The following is a 20168-nucleotide window of genomic DNA, read 5'->3' as shown; positions in this document are numbered from 1 at the left end:
GATCGATCTAGCAACATCAACCTCATCATCATCGAACAATATCTAAATTATATTTCCGCAAATCATTGAAATTGGAGACAAGTTTATGTTTTTTTAATTTTAGATCTTATGTAATGTAATTTAATTTGGTATTTTATTATCCAAGACTCTTTCTAGAATGGCAGCTATTATATGTTTATGATCTACACTTTTAATTTGTTGATGGTATCAATTTGATTATTTATCAATGATTTTCTTTATAAAATTAAGATGTTAATATTTAAAATTGAAATGGGAAAAAAAATCTGAAATTTTAAGTAAATTCAGAGTTGAAAAAAGTTGATAAAAAAAAAATCAGGTTAGATTCGAGTTGACACGAACCCGAAAAAATCAAGTTAGGGTTGAGCTTTTTGACCCGAAAAGTTAAATAGGTCAGGTTTAGGTCAGGGGTATTCGACCCAAAATTGAACTGACCCGAACACGAACCCGACCTGACCTGATCCGTTTGCCAGCCCTAACATCCTTAGACATTTCTAATGACTCACCACCTTATACTCATGTTTTTCCTTCCCATGATTCTTATTTACATACATCTTCTTCTTCTTCTTCTTCTTCTTATTTCTATGACTCCTCTTCTTCACCTGTTTCTTCTGTCCACTCTTCACCTGTTTCTTATGTCTCTTCAGATTCTACCTCATCCAACTCTTCTGAACTTCCTTATCCTCTCCCACCTAACCCTGAACCTTCTAGAAAATTCACCAGACCTCATAAATTTCCATCCAAGCTTGTAGATCTGTTCACTAAGACGGTCTCTTCTCCTCAATTGCAGTATTTGTTGAGCAAGTTGGGAGCTGTTTCTCCTACTCCCACCTTGAAGGGGGGTATTGAAGGTAATGTTGCTGCCACAGACATCACAGAAGGTTCGACTGCCACTTCAGCAAAGGGTGCACAGTCAGCAGAATCCAAATAGATTTTGTTATAACAAACTCCTTGAAATTCAGGGAAGTTAGTTACAGATATTAAGTTAGATATTTTTATATCTTCTTACAGAAGCTTCTAGTTAGATTGATGATGTATATATATTTCTATTTGGCTTGTAATAATCTTATCTTCATAATAATAAAAATTTCCCCAAAACTTTCTCCTGCTTTTTTCTCTCAATTTCTCTAAAACTATAAGTGTCTTTCTCATTATTAAAAACAATCACATACTAGAGTATTATAGTTCCTAATCAAGAAGAGTTTATGCTCAACAAAAATTACTATTACTTCAAGCAATAACAAAGAATAGACTACGCGATTCTAATTTGTTCTCGACCAAATCGGTCACGCAATGTCTCCAACTCGTCTATGTCGCGATAAAAATGTATGACCCTTTGCTTGAACGCCTTGTGAGAAAGACTAGATGGATCTTTCGAGTGCATTAGAAATTGGAGCCCGATCAAGGCTTCCTCGTCATGCTTAGATTAGCCATTCAACCTTTGCTTTGTCCATTAGTCTCACAAAGGACATATTCTATATGACATGAAACAAAAAATAAAATAAAAATCAGCATACATAAATATATTGGGATTCAAAAACAAAACGAGAAATATTTTTTTACACGAACCTCGGAGCTTGCCATGAACACATGGTCGTCCCTCTTTTTGAACCGGTTCCAAAACACATTGGGCAAAAGGTTTGCCAATAGTGCTCGAGATCGTAATCATTAGGTGGGCCCACTCCCTCTTTCGCTTGGTAGGTCCTGACAAAGGTCGTCGCTTGAATATTTCATACTCACAATTCATGACCCAAAATATGAGGCATGAAACATGGAATAAGTGATACATCTATCCATAAAAAAATTAGAACAAATTAAACATACCTCCAAAACTATAAAAATCAAAATAACTAAAAATAAAAGAGACTGTCATGCATGATTATTAGCATTACTTGTATCATATCATTAGTATCAAAAATCTATAGAAGCTAACAATGTTGAATAATGCTACTATGTGTCTAGCTATGTTTTTGTAAGCTACCATTGTAGCCTTGAAGGGGAAAATAGAAACACAAATAATCGCTATGACATGCAGTGGATTCAGCAAATAGCGTTGAACAGATGAAGCTCAAAATATCTTAGCAACATGTATTTTTATTTCACCTTAAAAAGGGATAAGTTTACGGATATTTACGTTCAAGTAAAGCCAATTAGTACATGATTCCTATGAAAGAGTTTGACAGGCGCTCCATTATTCCATCAAAGATGACATCACTACTAGAATTCGGTCAAATTGCGACCGTTTTTCTACGACCGTCAGTAAAACGGTCGCAAAACTAGAAATCTGCGACCGTTTTATTTGCAATCGCAATTTTGAGACCGTTTTAAAGCGGTCGCAATTTTGCGACCGTTTTTTACCATTTACACCGTCGCAAGCATATTTAAATAATTCTTTTTAAAAAAATACATGTGAAAATTAATTAAAAATAAAAATAAAATAGTTGCGACCACTGAAAACGGTCGTAATTAGTGTAAAACGGTCGCTATCTAGTACCGTTTTCAGCAGTCATAATTACATTTTTTTTAATATGGGGTATAAAGGGGTTCCCCACTAACCCTAGCCCTAATTATTTTCAACTACACAGCTGCTTCTTGCTTCTTTTCTCTTTCTCTCTCCTTTCCTTCTTTCCTCCATCATTCCTCCTCTCCTCGTTCTTTCCTCCTCTCCATTCCTCCTCTCCTCCTTCAATTATCTGACTCTTTTCACCGGAATTAGATCGGAAATCGCACGAAGCAGCTTCAAAAATTCGGTCACCGATACCAACCACGTCACCACCACGCCTCCGCTGCTACAAGCACGAGTCCACCACCACGATCTCCACCTTCATAATCTTATGGCTGAACAAGTTAACGGTTTTTAAGCTCAAATTGGACCATGAAAAGCCTAGATCTAGACTTTTTGTGGTCGAATTTGGCCTTATTAAACCAATTTTGAGATGAAATTCAAACTCAATTCGGGGTTTGAGGTATGTTATCGTGTTTATACTTTTTTGTTTGATTTTTTTCGAATTTTTTTTGCATTTTTTGTTCGAATTTCCATGTTCGAATGTTGATTTTTTTTTTGTTTGATTTTTGTTCATTTTGGGATTTGATTTTTGATTTCGTTTTTTGTTAATTTTTGGGTTTGATATTTGTTATTTTTGGGTTTGATTTTCGTTTTGAATTTGGGTTTGAGTTGTGGTTCGTTTTTGGTGAGTAATTTTGTGGATTTATTTTTGTGGGTTATATTTTTATTGGTTTTTTTTTGTTTATTTTGCAGTTTTTTTTTTTTTTTTTTTTGTTAATTTAAATTTTATTTTGAATTTTGGTTTAATTTGTGGGATTAATTTTTTGGTGTTTTTTGGGTTAAGGCGGTTGGCGGTGGTGGCGGGTAGATGTGGTTTAGGTAGAGCTGTCAATTCGGGTAAACAGGTCGGGTTTGAGTCGGGTTAATGTGGGTCGGGTCAATACGGGTTAATGTCATAACATATGTGGGTCGGGTTCGGGTTGGGTCATGCTTGAGTCGGGTCACGTCGGGTCATACATCTTATCGGGTTTGGGTTGGGTTTAGGTCGGGTTAGTAAAAGGCCGGGTTACATTTGGGACGGGTGAAAAATATGTCGGGTTTAATTCGGGTCTTTACGGGTTTAAATGAGTTAGGTTCGTTCTCGGGTTCGAGTCGGGTTCAGTTCAAGTTAATTATTTACGGGTTATAATCAGGTCAGGTCATTCTCGGGTTCAAGTCGGGTTCGATTCAAGTCAATAATTTGCGGGTTATAATCAAGTCGGGTCATTTCCAAGTCTGGTCATTCTCGGGTTCGAGTCGGGTTCGATTCAAGTCAATAATTTGCGGAAAACATGTTTCGTCCCTGAAATTCGTCCCTAAAAACATTTTGTGAAACTAACCTCTTAAAATTCAAAGTGAAATATTGAAGGAATAGATTTAGGATTCAATTTATGTTCCAATACCAACAAGAGATAACGACCTATACATATTGATTCAATAACAAGTCGGGTTGAATTTGGGTCGGGTCAATAACAAGTCGGGTTGATTCGGGTCGTGTTTGCAATAGGTGGGGTTGAAATTCGAGTCGGGTTTGTAGCAGGTCGGGTTAAATTCGAGTCGGGTTAAGAACAGGTCGGGTGATATGTCTATTTTATATAGTATTTTACCCCCGTCCCTTGGTCATAATTAGTAGTGTTTTTTAGCTCTTTAGAGCCACTTTTATTACTAATATGTGTTTTCTAGTGTTTTCGTAGTTTTGGTTGAGTTTTGTAGGGAATTGCACATTTGGAGCATTTTCCCGGGATTTAATGGAGCAACTACTAGCATTGGAGGAGCACGACCATCTTTCACAGCCCAAGATCGGTTAGAGTAATCAAGCCGGTGAATAAGGGCTCGACTTGTGTGAAGACGAGGCATTTGGACCGAATGATTTAAGCCCCAAAGAGGATATTTAGTTTGGGCCAAGTTACGAGCCCAAACGAGGAGTCCAAGCGGCCCAAAGGTGTCCGCCCGATGGTCCGCCCGATGATCCGCCCGATAGCGCGCCCGATCGGGCAAAGAAGACTTATATCGCAGCAGCCCTTCGTCCGATCAAAAAGGCGCGCCCGATCGGGCGGTGCCTCGCCCGATCGGGCGCGTGTTTCTGGAGGACGTTTTAAGCGTCGTTTAATTTGTTTTAACTTAGGATTTTCTAGCTTAGTATAAATACGCTTTTGTTAAGCGAATTTAGGGGGGATTTCTTTTCTCCCTTCCCTTACTCTCTCTTTTCTCTCTCTAACTTTTCTCTTTCTCTCTTCTCTTAAACTCTTAGTATTATTTTCTCTCTCTACAACTCTTGTTCCTTTTAACTTTGGTAACGATTTCTTCTCTTTTAATCTCAGTTATTTATTTTATTTCTTTACTCTATCATGACTACTTTTATTGCTTCGTTTAGTTTAGATTTAATTATGTCTGAGTAGTTTAATTCTAAGGTTTATGGGGATCCATAATTAATATGAAGGGATAATTTGTTATTATTGATATTTGATATTGCATAATAATTTCGTGTTGAATTGTTTTAATTCTTTGCAATTAGATTATGAATCGAGCAGATGTGATTTGATTGTAAAAGTATAACAATATTGAATTGATGAATCGAGCAGATGTTAATTTGATATTAAAGGCTATTTTCAATAGGAACTTAGATCTAGTAAATTGCGAGAGCCTGTTAGATCTATGTTGATTAATAAATTGCGAGAGCCTGTTAATCATGTTATTTGTGCAATGTTGATTATTGATTGTCATGTTTTATCCCAGAATATTAATTATTGGTGAACCTGTGACCCTAGGCCTTCTTATTATTGTTTTTCTCCCTGAACTTGATCTCCGTAGTTTAATTCCTTTTCACAATAACAATATTGGTTACCTTGATAATTTAGATTATAATAATTAGTTAGGAATAGAAAGACTTGTTTCCATGTGGATTCGACCCTACTTCCCTATCTATATTTAGTTAGTGGTTTTAGGAATTACTTTTGATTAGGGGATATGACTTTACCCTGTCAAAATTTGGCGCCGTTGCCGGGGAAACGGTTTTATTTTTATTTCTAGTTATTATTAAAGTCTAGATTATTTTTTTTTATCTTTTATTTTATTTTTATTTATTTATTTTTTTGAGTTGAAAATACCCATGCTTACGTCACTACAAGAATTATATGATTTTTATGCAGCACCTGACTACTGTTGTTGTCAACGTCTTTGTCATGAAAATCCTGAATGCCCTTATAGTGAGTTTTTCATGCGTGCTCCTGATGATTTTAGAGTCTTTCCATTAACATATGATCATATTCGAAAACGATTAGTTGCTAATGAAAGTTATTGGAAGGCTCTTGATGAAAAAGTCTATGGACACTATAATAATACGAATGTTATTGAGGATGAAGAACCCGTTATAGAATTTGTGGTTGGAAAATCATTGGTTAACAAATCGGTGATTGAAAAATCATTAGTTGTAGAAATGGTAGTTGAAAATTCCTTTGTTGATGATGAGGTTATTTGTGAGGGTAAAATATTCAAATCATTATTGGATGATAAAGACAATGACTGCCTCCATGTTCGTTCTACTAATTCTAAATTTTTACAGGAGGAAGTAGAAGGTTGTGGTGTATTTTCATCTCTCTCTTTTGATTTTTCTTTTTATCTTGAGTTCTCTTTATGTGCTCCTAACCTTTTCTTTGTAGGGATTAATGTGCTAGCTATTAAGCCCTATGTAGTGCTTAATGAAATGTTTGCAGGGGCGTTTGATAAGTTACTCAAGGCGTTGAATTCTTCCGATTGAGAGAAAGAGTATGGTCGAGCGAGACCTTGATAAACTAGAGCTTTGCGGGAGGCAACCCGTATTTTGTTGCTTTTTATTTAGTTTTTATTTTTTTTTAGTCTTTTATTTTTGTGTATTTTCTTTTTGTTAGGAGAGTGTATCTTATGCTTGTGGGAGTACCTTTTTGTGCAGGTTTTGATCAAGAGAGCGAAAAAGAAGACGAAAAACTAGTACAAAAGATATTTGGGCAGAGAGTAACAGCGATCAGCCCGTCAAATCAGTAGCACGGGCCCGATCAGGCAGAGCTCGCCCGATCGGGCGCGCGTACGCGTCAGCAAAGTTTGTGAAATTCGACAGGCCATAACTTTTGCGTTTCTTATCCGATTTTGGCGTGTGACCTATTGTTGGAAAGCTCTTCAAGTCTACTTTCCAATGAAATTAGAACCACTGCATTATCATTTATAGATCAAAAGTTATGATCAGAATAGTGCACCTGACTCAAATTTAGACTTTTTCCCACTAACACTTTGTTTCATTCTTGCCCAATTTTGTTCTAAAGAGATGCATTGCAATCCTCGAGGCTTTGGTGACATTGATGTGGTGATGATGATGATTAGTCATCTTGACTACTAGCTTCCCTTTAAGACAATGAGGACATTGTCTAATTTAGCTTGGGGGGAGGTTCTCGTGTACGCATGGTATATCTTTCACCCTCTCTCTTTTTATTTATTTTTTTTTCTTTTTTTTTTATTTTGACGTGCTTAGTATAGATTTTATTGTTTTCTTAAGTTAGTTTCGTTCCAATGAATTATGAATCATGCTTCCCTGTGCCCCTTGATTAAAATTTTTCGAATTTGTTTTGATTCTTGGTATTTGATGATTAATATTGTGGATTTGTTGATCATGATTTGAAGTTTAATTGCTTTGATTCCTAAACATGCGTCAATTTTGTCCAACTACTTGTGAATATAGTGCTTGACTAGTTGATTTGGTTAGGAATGTGTGATTAGTTCCTGGTATGTCAATGAATTTGAGTATTGGTTTGCAACTATGAGTAGTGTTTCATGACTCAATATTACGCACATGTGGAGGACGAAGGCATTTGTTCTTTAGGTAGCCTTCAGATGATTTTAGATACATTTGTTCCCTTCTTGCTACCCACGTTGTTGCCTTGACTTTTTATTGTTTATTAGCCATATTACAAGCCTTATTTTCCCTATTGGTTACTAGTCCCAAGCTTGGCTTGGGGGAGCTATTAGTGAGTGAGGTGAGGGAGTTTGTAGTGTGCACATTATTTGCACAATTTGGGTGGATTTTAAGAAGTTATTTGTTCTTGATCATATTTTTGTTTTGATGAGTTTAAAGTTGTATATTTATTGAAAAAATAAAAGTGTGATGAAAAAGGAAAAAAAAGAAGAAGTTCAAGAAAAAAAAAGTGAGAAATTTGAAAAAAAAAGAAAGTGAACTTCTAGAAAAAAAAGATGAAAAAAAAGAGCAAAAAGAAAAAAAAAGTGTTTGATGTTCAAACTATCTAAGTGAAGGTTGATCAAAAGAAAAGAAGAAAATTATGAGTTTCAATGAAATATTTCAAGTTATGAGTTCAAAGTTTGTTTTTCACTCTAGTTCATTATTATCATATTTTTATGAGTAATATTGTAAGAGTTGGGATTGTTTATATTGTTTGGAGTATATTTGGTGGATTGTTATTGGAGTTGGTTATGTTGGATATGTGTATGATCATTATTTTGATCATGGGTTTATTAGGTTTTGGCTCCCTTAATGCATAGCTTTTTCTCTCACATATCCCCAAATTTATCCTACCCTTTACCCTAGCCTTACATTACAAGCTTTAAAGACCTTCCGACGTTGTGCATAGAGTTGTGTAAATGTGAAAGTGTTGTTTATCAATGCAAGTTATGACTTGACATATTCCGAGTCGACTATTAGGTTGAGTGTATGTCTTTTTAAACACACGAGTGTTGTGAGTTTGGGAGGGCATTGTTTACATAAAGGGGTTGGGATGGAGAGCGATCGAGTACATCTTTTACTCGCCACATAAATGAGAGTTGAGTGTGTGAGCACTAGTCTTGAATTCTATATGCTCATTTGGTTTGCTCTACTTGACAATTGTTGGGGAGGAAGAGTAATTGGATGAATGAGATTGATTGATATTGAAGCATGTTCATTAGATTTTCCTTGAATCGTTTGTGCTTGATTTGATTATTGGGGTGAGGCATTTTTTATATGTTCATTGATGAGCTCTTTGCTTAGGGACAAGCAAAGGTTTGGCTTGGGGGAGTTTGATATGTCTATTTTATATAGTATTTTACCCCCGTCCCTTGGTCATAATTAGTAGTGTTTTTGGCTCTTTAGAGCCACTTTTATTACTAATATGTGTTTTCTAGTGTTTTCGTAGTTTTGGTTGAGTTTTGTAGGGAATTGCACCTTTGGAGCATTTTCCCGGAATTTTATGGAGCAACTACGAGCATTGGAGGAGCACGACCATCTTTCACAGCCCAAGATCGGTTAGAGTAATCAAGCCGGTGAATAAGGGCTCGACTTGTGTGAAGACGAGGCATTTGGACCGAATGATTTAAGCCCCAAAGAGGATATTTGGTTTGGGCCAAGTTACGAGCCCAAACGAGGAGTCCAAGCGGCCCAAAGGTGTCCGCCCGATGGTCCGCCCGATGATCCGCCCGATAGCGCGCCCGATCGGGCAAAGAAGACTTATATCGCAGCAGCCCTTCGTCCGATCCAAAAGGCGCGCCCGATCGGGCGGTGCCTCGCCCGATCGGGCGCGTGTTTCTGGAGGACGTTTTGAGCGTCGTTTAATTTGTTTTAACTTAGGATTTTCTAGCTTAGTATAAATACGCTTTTGTTAAGCGAATTTAGGGGGGATTTCTTTTCTCCCTTCCCTTACTCTCTCTTTTCTCTCTCTAACTTTTCTCTTTCTCTCTTCTCTTAAACTCTTAGTATTATTTTCTCTCTCTACAACTCTTGTTCCTTTTAACTTTGGTAACGATTTCTTCTCTTTTAATCTCAGTTATTTATTTTATTTCTTTACTCTATCATGACTACTTTTATTGCTTCGTTTAGTTTAGATTTAATTATGTCTGAGTAGTTTAATTCTAAGGTTTATGGGGATCCATAATTAATATGAAGGGATAATTTGTTATTATTGATATTTGATATTGCATAATAATTTCGTGTTGAATTGTTTTAATTCTTTGCAATATGAATCGAGCAGATGTGATTTGATTGTAAAAGTATAGCAATATTGAATTGATGAATCGAGCAGATGTTAATTTGATATTAAAGGCTATTTTCAATAGGAACTTAGATCTAGTAAATTGCGAGAGCCTGTTAGATCTATGTTGATTAATAAATTGCGAGAGCCTGTTAATCATGTTATTTGTGCAATGTTGATTATTGATTGTCATGTTTTATCCCAGAATATTAATTATTGGTGAACCTGTGACCCTAGGCCTTCTTATTATTGTTTTTCTCCCTGAACTTGATCTCCGTAGTTTAATTCCTTTTCACAATAACAATATTGGTTACCTTGATAATTTAGATTATAATAATTAGTTAGGAATAGAAAGACTTGTTTCCCTGTGGATTCGACCCTACTTCCCTATCCATATTTAGTTAGTGGTTTTAGGAATTACTTTTGATTAGGGGATACGACTTTACCCTGTCATCGGGTTAGGAACAGGTCGGGTTGAATTCGGGTTTTGACGGGTTAAAACGGGTTTGGGTCAATTTCGGTTTAGGTCTGTTCAGGTCAATAATTTACGGGTTACATTCGGGTCGGGTCGTCTCTAGGTCGGTTAATGTTCGGTTTCGGGTCTCAAATACTCGGGTCAACTCGGGTCTAGGGTTGGTTTCAGGTCTGGTTAGGTCGGGTTCGGGTCACCATTTTTTTCGGGTTCAGACGGGTCGGTTAATAGGTCAGGTTAGGGTCGGTATTTCGGGTCGGGTCAGCTTTTGACAGCTCTAGGTTTAGGGAAGGCGGGTGGCGGTGATGGCGGGTAGACGTGGTTTAGGGAAGGCGGTTGCCAGTGGTGGTGGGTACAGGGGTTTTAGGGTGTGAATGTATGCTGGGTTTCGATGGGTGGTACAGGTGGTTGAGGGTGCTGCTTCTTGCTGGATGGGTCTGCTCTCTGCTGGGTGTTTCTACTTTTTTTTTTTTTTTTTTTTATTTTTATTTTTAGCGACCTCCTAAAGCCGTCGCAAATTGGTAATTTTGCGACTACTGCTATACCAGTCGTAAATAATTATATTTGCGACCGTTTTAACAACGTTCGTTGAAAATAAAAGAAATGGTTCGCAATAAAATTGCGACCGCCAACCAGTCGCAATTATGACTTTTTGCGACCAAGTGAATAACGACCACCACGATACGACCGTTGACGATCGCAATTATTTTAGCGACCGTTTGCGACGGTCGCAAAAACCTTATTTTTTAGTTGTGCATGCCGTTGAAGAGAACAAACCCTTAATAACAATCTAAAGCCAAATGTTCATAGCCAAATGCTAGGCAACAAGTAACTGAAACAAAGATGCATGACTTCACTGTTAAGCTCAAGTTCAACACCAGAATCAAGTCCAACACAAGAAGTTCGACGATCACAACGACCTAGGCGTCCTCCAGCCTACTTGGATAAATATCAGTGTAATCATGCTATCATGGCTCTTATTGCCAGCGAGCCACAAGGCTTCCAAGAGGCAGCACAAGAAGAAAAATGGATTAACGCCATGAATGAAGAAATCAAGATGATCGAGAAGAACCGCACATGGGAGCTTGTTGAAAAGCCTTGAGACAAAGAAATAATAGGCCTCAAATGGGTCTACAAGATCAAATACAATGAAGATGGCTCCATTCAAAAATACAAGGCTCGCCTAGTTGCAAAAGGCTATTCACAACAACCTGGAGTTGATTTCAACGAGACATATGCTCCAGTTGTTTGAATGGAGACAATCAGGTTAGTCCTTGCACTCGTAGCTCAACTTAAATTACAAGTTTTTCAATTAGATGTCAAATATTCTTTTCTTAATGGCGAGCTAAAAGAAGAAGTATATGTTGAGCAAACGCAAGGATATGTAATCGAAGGCAAGGAGGAAAAGGTGTATCGCCTTCGAAAGGCCCTATATGGGATCAAGCAGGCTCCTCGTGCATGGAATAACAATATTGATGGCTATCTATTCAAAATGGGTTTATAAAAAGCCAAGTGAGCCATCACTCTACATCAAGGCCCAAGGGCCATATGATTTTCTTATCTTGTGCCTTTATGTAGATGATCTTATCTACATGGGCACTAACTCGAAAATGATCGAAGATTTCAAGAAAGCAATGATGTCGGAATATGAGATGACCGACCATGGAGATATGAAATACTTCCTTGGCATGCAAGTCAAGAAAAGTCCAGGAAGAATTTTTCTCTCACAAGAGAAATATGTTGAAGATATGCTCAAAAATTTCAACATGGGAGATTGCAAGCCAATGGCGACACCAATGGCTACGAATGAGAAACTCTCCAAATATGATGGAAAGGAGAAAGTGAATGCATCGCTCTATTGTAGCATGGTCGGATCTCTCATCTATCTCACAAACACAAGACCCGACATAGTACATGTAGTCAACATTGTCTCTAGGTTCATGAGTGAACCTAGCAAGACGCATCTTGCAGTAGTAAAGAGGATTCTCAAGTATATCAAAGGGACAAAGAGCCATGGAATAATTTACGAGTCCAAAATCGACTACAAGCTCACAGGCTACACAGACAGCGATTGGGCTGGAAGCATTGATGATCGAAGAAGTACGAGTGGATACGTGTTCCAAATAGGATCGAAGTCCATTTCCTGGTCATCAAAGAAACAGGCAACAGTGGCACTATCATCATTAGAAGCAGAATACATATCGACTTCAAGCGCAGCATGTGAAGCAGTCTGGCTATGGAGAATTCTTCAAGATCTACGGCAAGACACGGAAGATCCAACAACCATCCATTGTGACAATATGTCAGCTATTTCCATGACAAGAAATCCAGTTTTCCATAGTCGCACAAAGCATATTGAGATACGACATTACTTCATCCGAGAACTGGTCGAGAAATAGGAGATCGAGCTACATTCTCAAGACGGGAGAACAGCTCGCAGATACAACAAATATAAACTTTAGTGGCGTTTATATAGTGGCATTTATAACAAATGCCACCTAAGCCCGTGAGTAGCAATCCAAAAGAATAGCTTTGGATGACATTTGTAAAAAAAACGCTGGTAAAGCCCAAATTTCAGTTCGTGGGCTTGTCAACCTTGTGGCGCCCGAATTAATTTTTCACCCCTAAAATAAAAGTACCAAAATTTTATTTCTCACTCTCTCCGTCTCACTCACACTCCTTGCTAGTTCAGGTACTCTCTTCTCCCTCCATGGTGTTCATCATCTTCTTCCTTTCCTCTATCATCTTTTTCCCTTTTTCTCTTTGATTTTAACATTGTCATTTACTTGCTTCTTTAAATTTTGATCTTCTCTACTTCTTATTTAGTAATTCATTTTCTAGGGTTTGGGTACTTGTGGTCTACTATTGGAATTTTGAAGGTAAACTTTTGAATTACTCTTTTTCTCTTTCTTCTATTGTTTTTCATACCCAATTTCATTTTTTGAAACCCCTTCATGTAAAATGTATAAAAACCCCTTCTAACAACATACTTATTAAATTGAATTGAGGCTCCATAAAAATCAGTATAATTTAGCCAATTAATTACTAATTGATAGCTCAGTATAATTATAATGTCGTTCTTTGAATTATTATTATAGGAAATTGTTGTTGTACAATGAACAATTTGGATATATATTTAAAGATTAATTTAGATTATCTAAATTTCCCAAACCCTGGTGTTTTCGTGAATGTTTTTTGGTTAGGTTTGACTTTTTTTTTCTTTTTCTTTTCTAAAAAAATTGTGGGCAGGTGGAGGAAACTACTTATTTTGTAGATTACAAGTTTCGGAAGAAGGTTATTTTGTAGATTAAAAGTGTTACTTGCAGCAAGATTCTCAAGGTATATTCACATCCTTTATCATTTTAATATTGAGAAATTCTATAGTTTGTTGTTATTTGAGATATGCTACTGTGTAATCAATATTTGATAGATTTGTTTTGTATTGTGTTTATAAATTTGCATTTAACTTTATATAGGAAAAAATTGTATACATTTACTCAAAGTGTACATTATATAATGCAGGTTATATGAGTGCTAGCTTTATTTTCGTTGATGGTTGCAAATATTTGAGTGTGTATTCTATTAATATATGAAAATTTTGTAGTTTGTCTAATATTTTTCCATCTATGTGTTGTTGGCTTTCCTGTGTAAACCACCTCATATTATTGAACTTTCGTCTTGTTTGTGACCCTTTAGTTATTGGACTTATATGTTATAATTTAATCAACTTAGTTAAATGTAGATAGAAATAAAGAAAGATACATATAATTTATTATTATTGGGTTGTGGCTTGTAGGTATGTGAGTATCTACTTTTTGTATAAGCTAAAGGTGAAGTGTGTGCTTGTGTGATTTGTTGTGGTAGCCAAGCATTATCCTAGTAATAATTTCGGGTGTTCTCACTTAAATTGTATGTGATGCATGTCTGACATCTAATATCTCCTTTGACTGTTCTTATGCTTTAGTCATATACTATTGTTGGGACTAGTTTATGTTATTTATTAGGGTTTTGTTTTAGACCTATAAATGTATATAGGTGAGCTTATTTAACTTGTTAATTTACTATATTGCTTTTAAAAGTGTCGTTTCCTTTTTGTTAGTTTTGATAATTACAAGGATTATAAACATATAATAAATAAATATTATTTAATGTCAATGATTATGTTAGTATAATTTTTATTCATTTGTTTGTTATTAAAATCTGTGCTAGTTGGTATTATGAGTTTATACTCCCTATTATATCAATAATAGCATATTTTTATATTTTCATATCAACTAGTGTGACTAATGGATCATAGGAAGCGCAAATGGATTGTTAGTAATAAGTGGGATGAGTACTTGAGTGGGGTAAATGAGTTTTTGAACTTTGCTTTTAGAGATGATGAAAATGGGAAAGTTCCATGTCCATGCCAAAGGTGTGTAAATCGGTTTTCTAGATCTAGAGAAGAAGTATTTACCCACCTAGTGGAGCATCGGATGCTTGAAGGCTATGATACATGGTATTGTCATGGGGAATCATTATCTGATTTTGTTCAAGTGCAAAATTTGAATGTAGATGAAGGAGTAACTGGTCTTAATGATAACCAATCTACAGATAAAGATATGATGGAAATGTTACATGATATTTTTGGAGCTCCTACTCAACCTCAAAATATGGAATTGGATGAAAATGTAGAGGATGACTTACATTCAGGGGGTGTTGCTGAAAATAGTAGTGGTTTTCTTCCTCATGATGTTCAGAAATTTAATGATTTCATTAAAGATGTAGATTCAGAATTATATCCTGGGTGTACAAAATTTAACCGCCTTTCATTTTTATTACACTTGTACCATATCAAATGTCATTATGGATGGTCAAATACATCTTTTGATGTGTTGGTGAAGTTATTAAAAGAAGCTTTTCCTAATGGAGCTACTTTACCAAGTTCATTTAGAGAGTCCCAAAAGATAGTTGATGTATTAGGTCTTAATTATGAAAATATAGATGCATGTCCAAATGATTGTATGTTGTTTTGGAAAGATAAGTTAATGATGAGGAGTGTTCTATATGTCATGCTTCTAGATGGAAAGACGATGGTAAAAATGAAAATGCCTCCGTTTGTAAGAAAAAGAAGATACATGCAAAGGTGTTGCGCTATTTTCCTTTAAAGCCCCGGCTACAAAGGCTATTTATGTCATCTAAAACAGCAAATGACATGACATGGCATGAGAAAAAACGTAAGAAAGATGGAGTGTTAAGGCATCCAGCAGAATCTGAGGCTTGGAAATGCCTTGACACTAAATTCCCTTATTTTCATGCTAAGCCTCGTAACGTGAGACTAGGGCTTGCAACTGATGGCTTTTATCCATTTGGAAGAATGGACAGCACGTATAACATTTGGCCTGTAATTCTTATTCCCTACAACCTACCTCCTTGGTTGTGTATAAAAAAGAAAATTTCATTTTGTCATTACTTATCCCGGGCCCAAAATCACCGGGAAATGACATTGATGTGTATTTACAACCTCTTATTGAAGAATTAGTTGAATTATGGGAATTAGGAGTTCCTACACTTGATGCTTCAACTGGAGAAGTATTTCAAATGCATGCAGCACTTTTGTGGACTATAAATGATTTTCCAGCATTGGGAAACTTATCAGGGTAGAATGTCTATGCAGAATTTGGATGTCCATCTTGTAATGTGGAAACTCATTCTAAGAGATTAAAATACGGTCATAAATTTTGCTTTATGAATCATGATCGCTTCTTAAATGATTTAACTGCATCTAGACCACCTTCAGGAGAGAAAGTATTGGAGCAACTGAAGCACATCAATTTTACTTTTGGTAAATTAAGTGATGAAGCTTCAGGTGTACCTGATGGAACATGGAAAAAGAAGAGCGATTTTTTTAAACTTTCTTATTGGAAGCATAATTTGATCCGTCGCAACCTTGATATGATGCATGTGGAAAAAAAATGTGTGTGACAATATTGTAAACACTTTGCTGAATATTGAGAGAAGAAATCAAAAGATAACTTGAGTGCCCGACGTGACCTTAAAAAATTGCGTATAAGGAAGAGATAATAGCCTCAACGACGTGGTCAATCTGGAAGGTGGTTTTTACCTTCTGCTTGTTTTAACATGAGTAAGGAGCGAAAAAAGATTTTCTATCAAGTTTTGGAAAATGTTAAATTTCCAGATGGATATGCATCCAACATATCACGTTATGTTAAAAAGCATTGAACTTTGGCTGGTCTAAAAAGTCATGATTGTCATGTATTAATGCAATGTCTTCTTCCTATTGCTCTACGAGGGAATCTTGATGACAAGGCTGTTTCAGTCCTCGTTGAATTGTGTAACGTCTTTCGAGTGTTGTGCGGGAAAACCCTTCATGTCCATGAACTTGATTTACTCGAGCAAAAAGCTGCAAGAGTGATGTGCTGTTTAGAGAAGATTTTCCTTCCTTTATTTTTCACAATGATGGTTCATTTGGTTATTCATTTAGTACACGAAGCTAAAGTTGCAGGTCCGGTGCATTATCGATGGATATATCCAATTGAAAGGTAGTGGTAATATATTCTTTTTCTGATGGAAGTTTTTGAACTTGATATATACAATTGAACCGTAAATTATTATTATTATTATTATTATTATTATTATTATTATTATTATATTTTTGTTTATCTACTAGGTATCTGAAAACATTGAAATCCTTTGTGCGAAATAAAGCTCGACCAGAAGGGTCTATTGCTGAAGCTTATCTTACTGAAGAGTGTCTCACTTTTTGTTCAAGATACTTAAAAGGTTTAAAATCTAGAAGTCATTCTAGAAATAATGCTGACAATGAAGAGGCTGAAGATATTGAAGTTAATGAACCAGACATTCTTTTCGCTGTAGATGGGAAACCATATGGTAACATTTGTGGTTTTAGAATGGATGAAAAAATGTGAAAGCAAGCACATAGATATATTTTATTTAATTGCGGAGACCAAAATATTGATTCAATAAGAAAGTGAGTATATACATTATGTTTATTGTTGAGTCATGATCTTATATATATCTAATATATGTCATATAAATGTAGGGATCATATGTCTCACATAAATAGAATAACACGTAGAAGGCGTCCATCACAACGTGAAAAAGAGTTGTTACATAATGAAGAATTTAGTGAGTGGTTGTAGGATTATGTATGTATCAATAATTTCTACTTTAAAATTTTTGTTAGTGATTAAATGTGTATTGATCATTTTTTCTGTGTATAAAATAGGTCAATGATCCTGAAAATGCAAATGATGAGCGAATCACTAGTAAAGTGAAATCACTTGCAAGGGGACCAAATCACATTGCTAGAAAGTTTCAAGCTTATGATGTCAACAATGGATATCGATTTCGAGCTAAAGAGTATGAGAAAGAAATGAGTACTCAAAATAGTGGAGTTGTGGTGGTTGCTAAGACACAGAGCTATGCTAGCTCTAGTGATACAAGGCCTATACTAGGGGATTTGTCTTATTATGGTCGTGTTACTATTATTATTGAGATAGACTACTTTGGGGACTTTAAGGTAGTTCTATTTGGGTGTGATTGGGTTGATGTTGTCCAAGGGAGAGGAGTTAAGAAAGATAGTTTAATTAGGCTGCACATTAGTTAATTTTGGTAACCTGATACACACTGGTGCTTGGATGAATGACGAGCCCTTTGTATTCCCATCGCAAGTGCAACAAGTTATATATGTACAAGATCCCAGGGAAACAAATTGGTTTGTTACGGTACCTATGAAGCCAAGGGACATATATGACCTAGGAGAGGATGATGATCAGCTTTATCATGAATCTACAATATTTTCAGGCAGTGAGCCTGTTATTTTTGGTTCAGGGGAATATTTGGAGGACGTTGATAATGATCTCACAATTACTATTGGATTAGAAGGGACATACGTTGATGATGACAACATACAAGAATCTGATGAAGAAAATGAAAATGAATAATAATATCGTATGATTTTTCTGCTTCATAATTGGTGATAATTAACTTGCTGAAATTGCATGGATTTTTTTTCTTTTTTTTTTTTTTTTTTTTTTTTTTGTGCAACCATTAGAAGATTTATAAAGAAAATGAAAATGAAATCCTGTTTGATTTTATTTTGCATTTTCAACCTTTTTGACTAGAATATTATGTCCATTTGATACATAGTAAGCAATGGGAAGAAGAAAAAGACCACGACTAGTAAATGTCACTTCCGTAGCAACACAGGAAGAGACCATGGAAGTAAATGAAATAACAGGGACATGCTCCAACACTCAAGCCAATTCTCCCAATAAGGACAACGAAGATCATAACCTTGAAAATTTAGCAATGAAGACTTACAAGGTAATTTTTTATTTTTAATATAATTTATTATATTTAGCACATTTGGTAACTAATGGTTATATTTTAAAAATAAAATATGTTGATGGTAGGGTCTCCAACTCCAAAGCGTAGGGGAATTACATTAATGGCCCACATTTGGAATCAACCTAAGGAGAAAAGAATAGTTGTGGAGTGGAATAAATATTGGCCGCCAATTAGTGGTGAACGATCAGATCTTGCTCATTTTTTAGGCACTGTGGCTAGAAATCCTAATTTATGTTCATTGGCTTACAATGATTGGAGGTTACTTCGTAAAAAGGAAGATGGAGGATTACTGAAAATTGTTAAGGTATAGTTATAATCTCTTTAACTTACTAAATCTATAACTTGCTTATTAAAGGTTAAACTTGAAGGAACTTTTTTTTTTCCTACTTTGAACAGTCAAAGTTCATCAGTCTCCACCCATTAGCAGAGAAGTTTGTGATATCATCTATGGGAAAAAAGTGGAGCAACTTTAAAACTGAACTCAAACTCCAATATTGTGAGCCATGTCGTGGAAATATAACCAATGTGCTTAGCAATAAACCTGATATTGTGCCAAAAGATCAATGGGTCTCTCTGGTTACATGTTGGTTTTCAGACAGTGGAAAGGTATAACATTTAACTTTATATATAAAGTTATATCATGCATGTACACTTTAATGTTCTAATTGTTTAATTTTAAACTTAGAGACGTAGCTTAATTAATCGGAAGAGCCGTGAGCAGCAAGTGATGGTACATACTGCTGGAGCCAAAAGTTTTGTTGTTCTATATGCTGAAAAGGTTAGAATTTTTATTTAAATTTCTACTTAGTGTACATTTTATTTTTATAAACTTAATGTACTGATTTCTCTTACTAGATTGTTAATGGAGTACCACCATCACGAGCTCATGTATACTTAGAATCTCATAAGGACCGAAAGACTCGACCTGCTCCAATGGATTCAAAATCACAACAAGCTGTGGTATGATTTGAACTCTTAACTTAACTCTTTTATGTGGTTATCTTGTAATAATTTCATTTCCCTAGTTGTTAAATTAGTTGCAACATCTAGCTTCTTCTGGCATTAAAATGATAATTTTCACAAATTAAACATGTTTAGGAAATGATAAAGGAAAAGTTGAGCCAACTTCCGAATGGCATTGAGGTTACGAATGAAAATGTTGCATGGGATAGTTATGTATATTCTCAAGTGATGAAGGAGGTAATAGGTCCAGAGAGAAGTGGTCGTGTTCGTGGCCTTGGTAGAGGTCCATCATCTTTGGAATCTATATCACCTAATCAAGAAGAGCACATAGACGCTGAAGATCATGACTTATGTGATGAAAGAATTCAGTTCCTAGAAGTTCAAATTGCAAAAATGAAAGAGAAATGGGAAGAAGATGCTGAAATACAAAATCAACTTCGTAATGAACTATCAATTATAAAAGTTATGTTGCTTGGAAGGACCCCAAATGATCATGTCCCAAGTTCATGAAGAGGTATGTTTCGTATATATTGAAATTCGATCTGAATTTTGGAATGATAAATTACTGTTCATAGTTTTGCTCCTATAGATTTGAAATTGGTAAAGTACATATTATAAAAGGTGCTCAAGTCATACTATTAAGGCTATATTTGTTATTTTTCGAACAATTGTAATGATAAGTTGAAATTGGCTCTAGTATTGTCATTAATCTATTTAATATTAATTTATTGAAGGGAGGGTTGTTCGGATGCTAGCACTTTAACCTTTATGTTTTTAACACTTGTTTGGCCTAGTATTATTGCATGCAACAGAC

General features: G+C 35.6%; 1 protein-coding gene and 1 long non-coding RNA gene across 2 annotated transcripts; both read left to right on the top strand.

The window, feature by feature from the left end:
- The first annotated feature begins 12724 nt into the window (after positions 1–12724).
- Positions 12725–13510, top strand: LOC145576262 (uncharacterized). The gene is made up of 2 exons (XR_014098345.1): positions 12725–12897; positions 13268–13510. It is a non-coding gene; the product is annotated as an uncharacterized LOC145576262 (long non-coding RNA).
- A 4981-nt stretch (positions 13511–18491) lies between these two features.
- Positions 18492–19864, top strand: LOC145575193 (uncharacterized). Its single transcript, XM_081633093.1, has 5 exons — positions 18492–18695; positions 18788–18997; positions 19077–19169; positions 19247–19351; positions 19490–19864. Exons 1-5 carry the CDS (start codon positions 18492–18494, stop codon positions 19862–19864), a joined length of 987 nt encoding a protein of 328 aa, XP_081489219.1.
- Positions 19865–20168: the final 304 nt, after the last annotated feature.

The sequence above is a fragment of the Chenopodium album genome, chromosome 13, assembly GCF_948465745.1.
Source record: "Chenopodium album chromosome 13, dcCheAlbu1.1, whole genome shotgun sequence".
Lineage (NCBI taxonomy): Eukaryota > Viridiplantae > Streptophyta > Magnoliopsida > Caryophyllales > Amaranthaceae > Chenopodium > Chenopodium album.
This window is presented reverse-complemented; position numbering and strand designations above follow the sequence as displayed.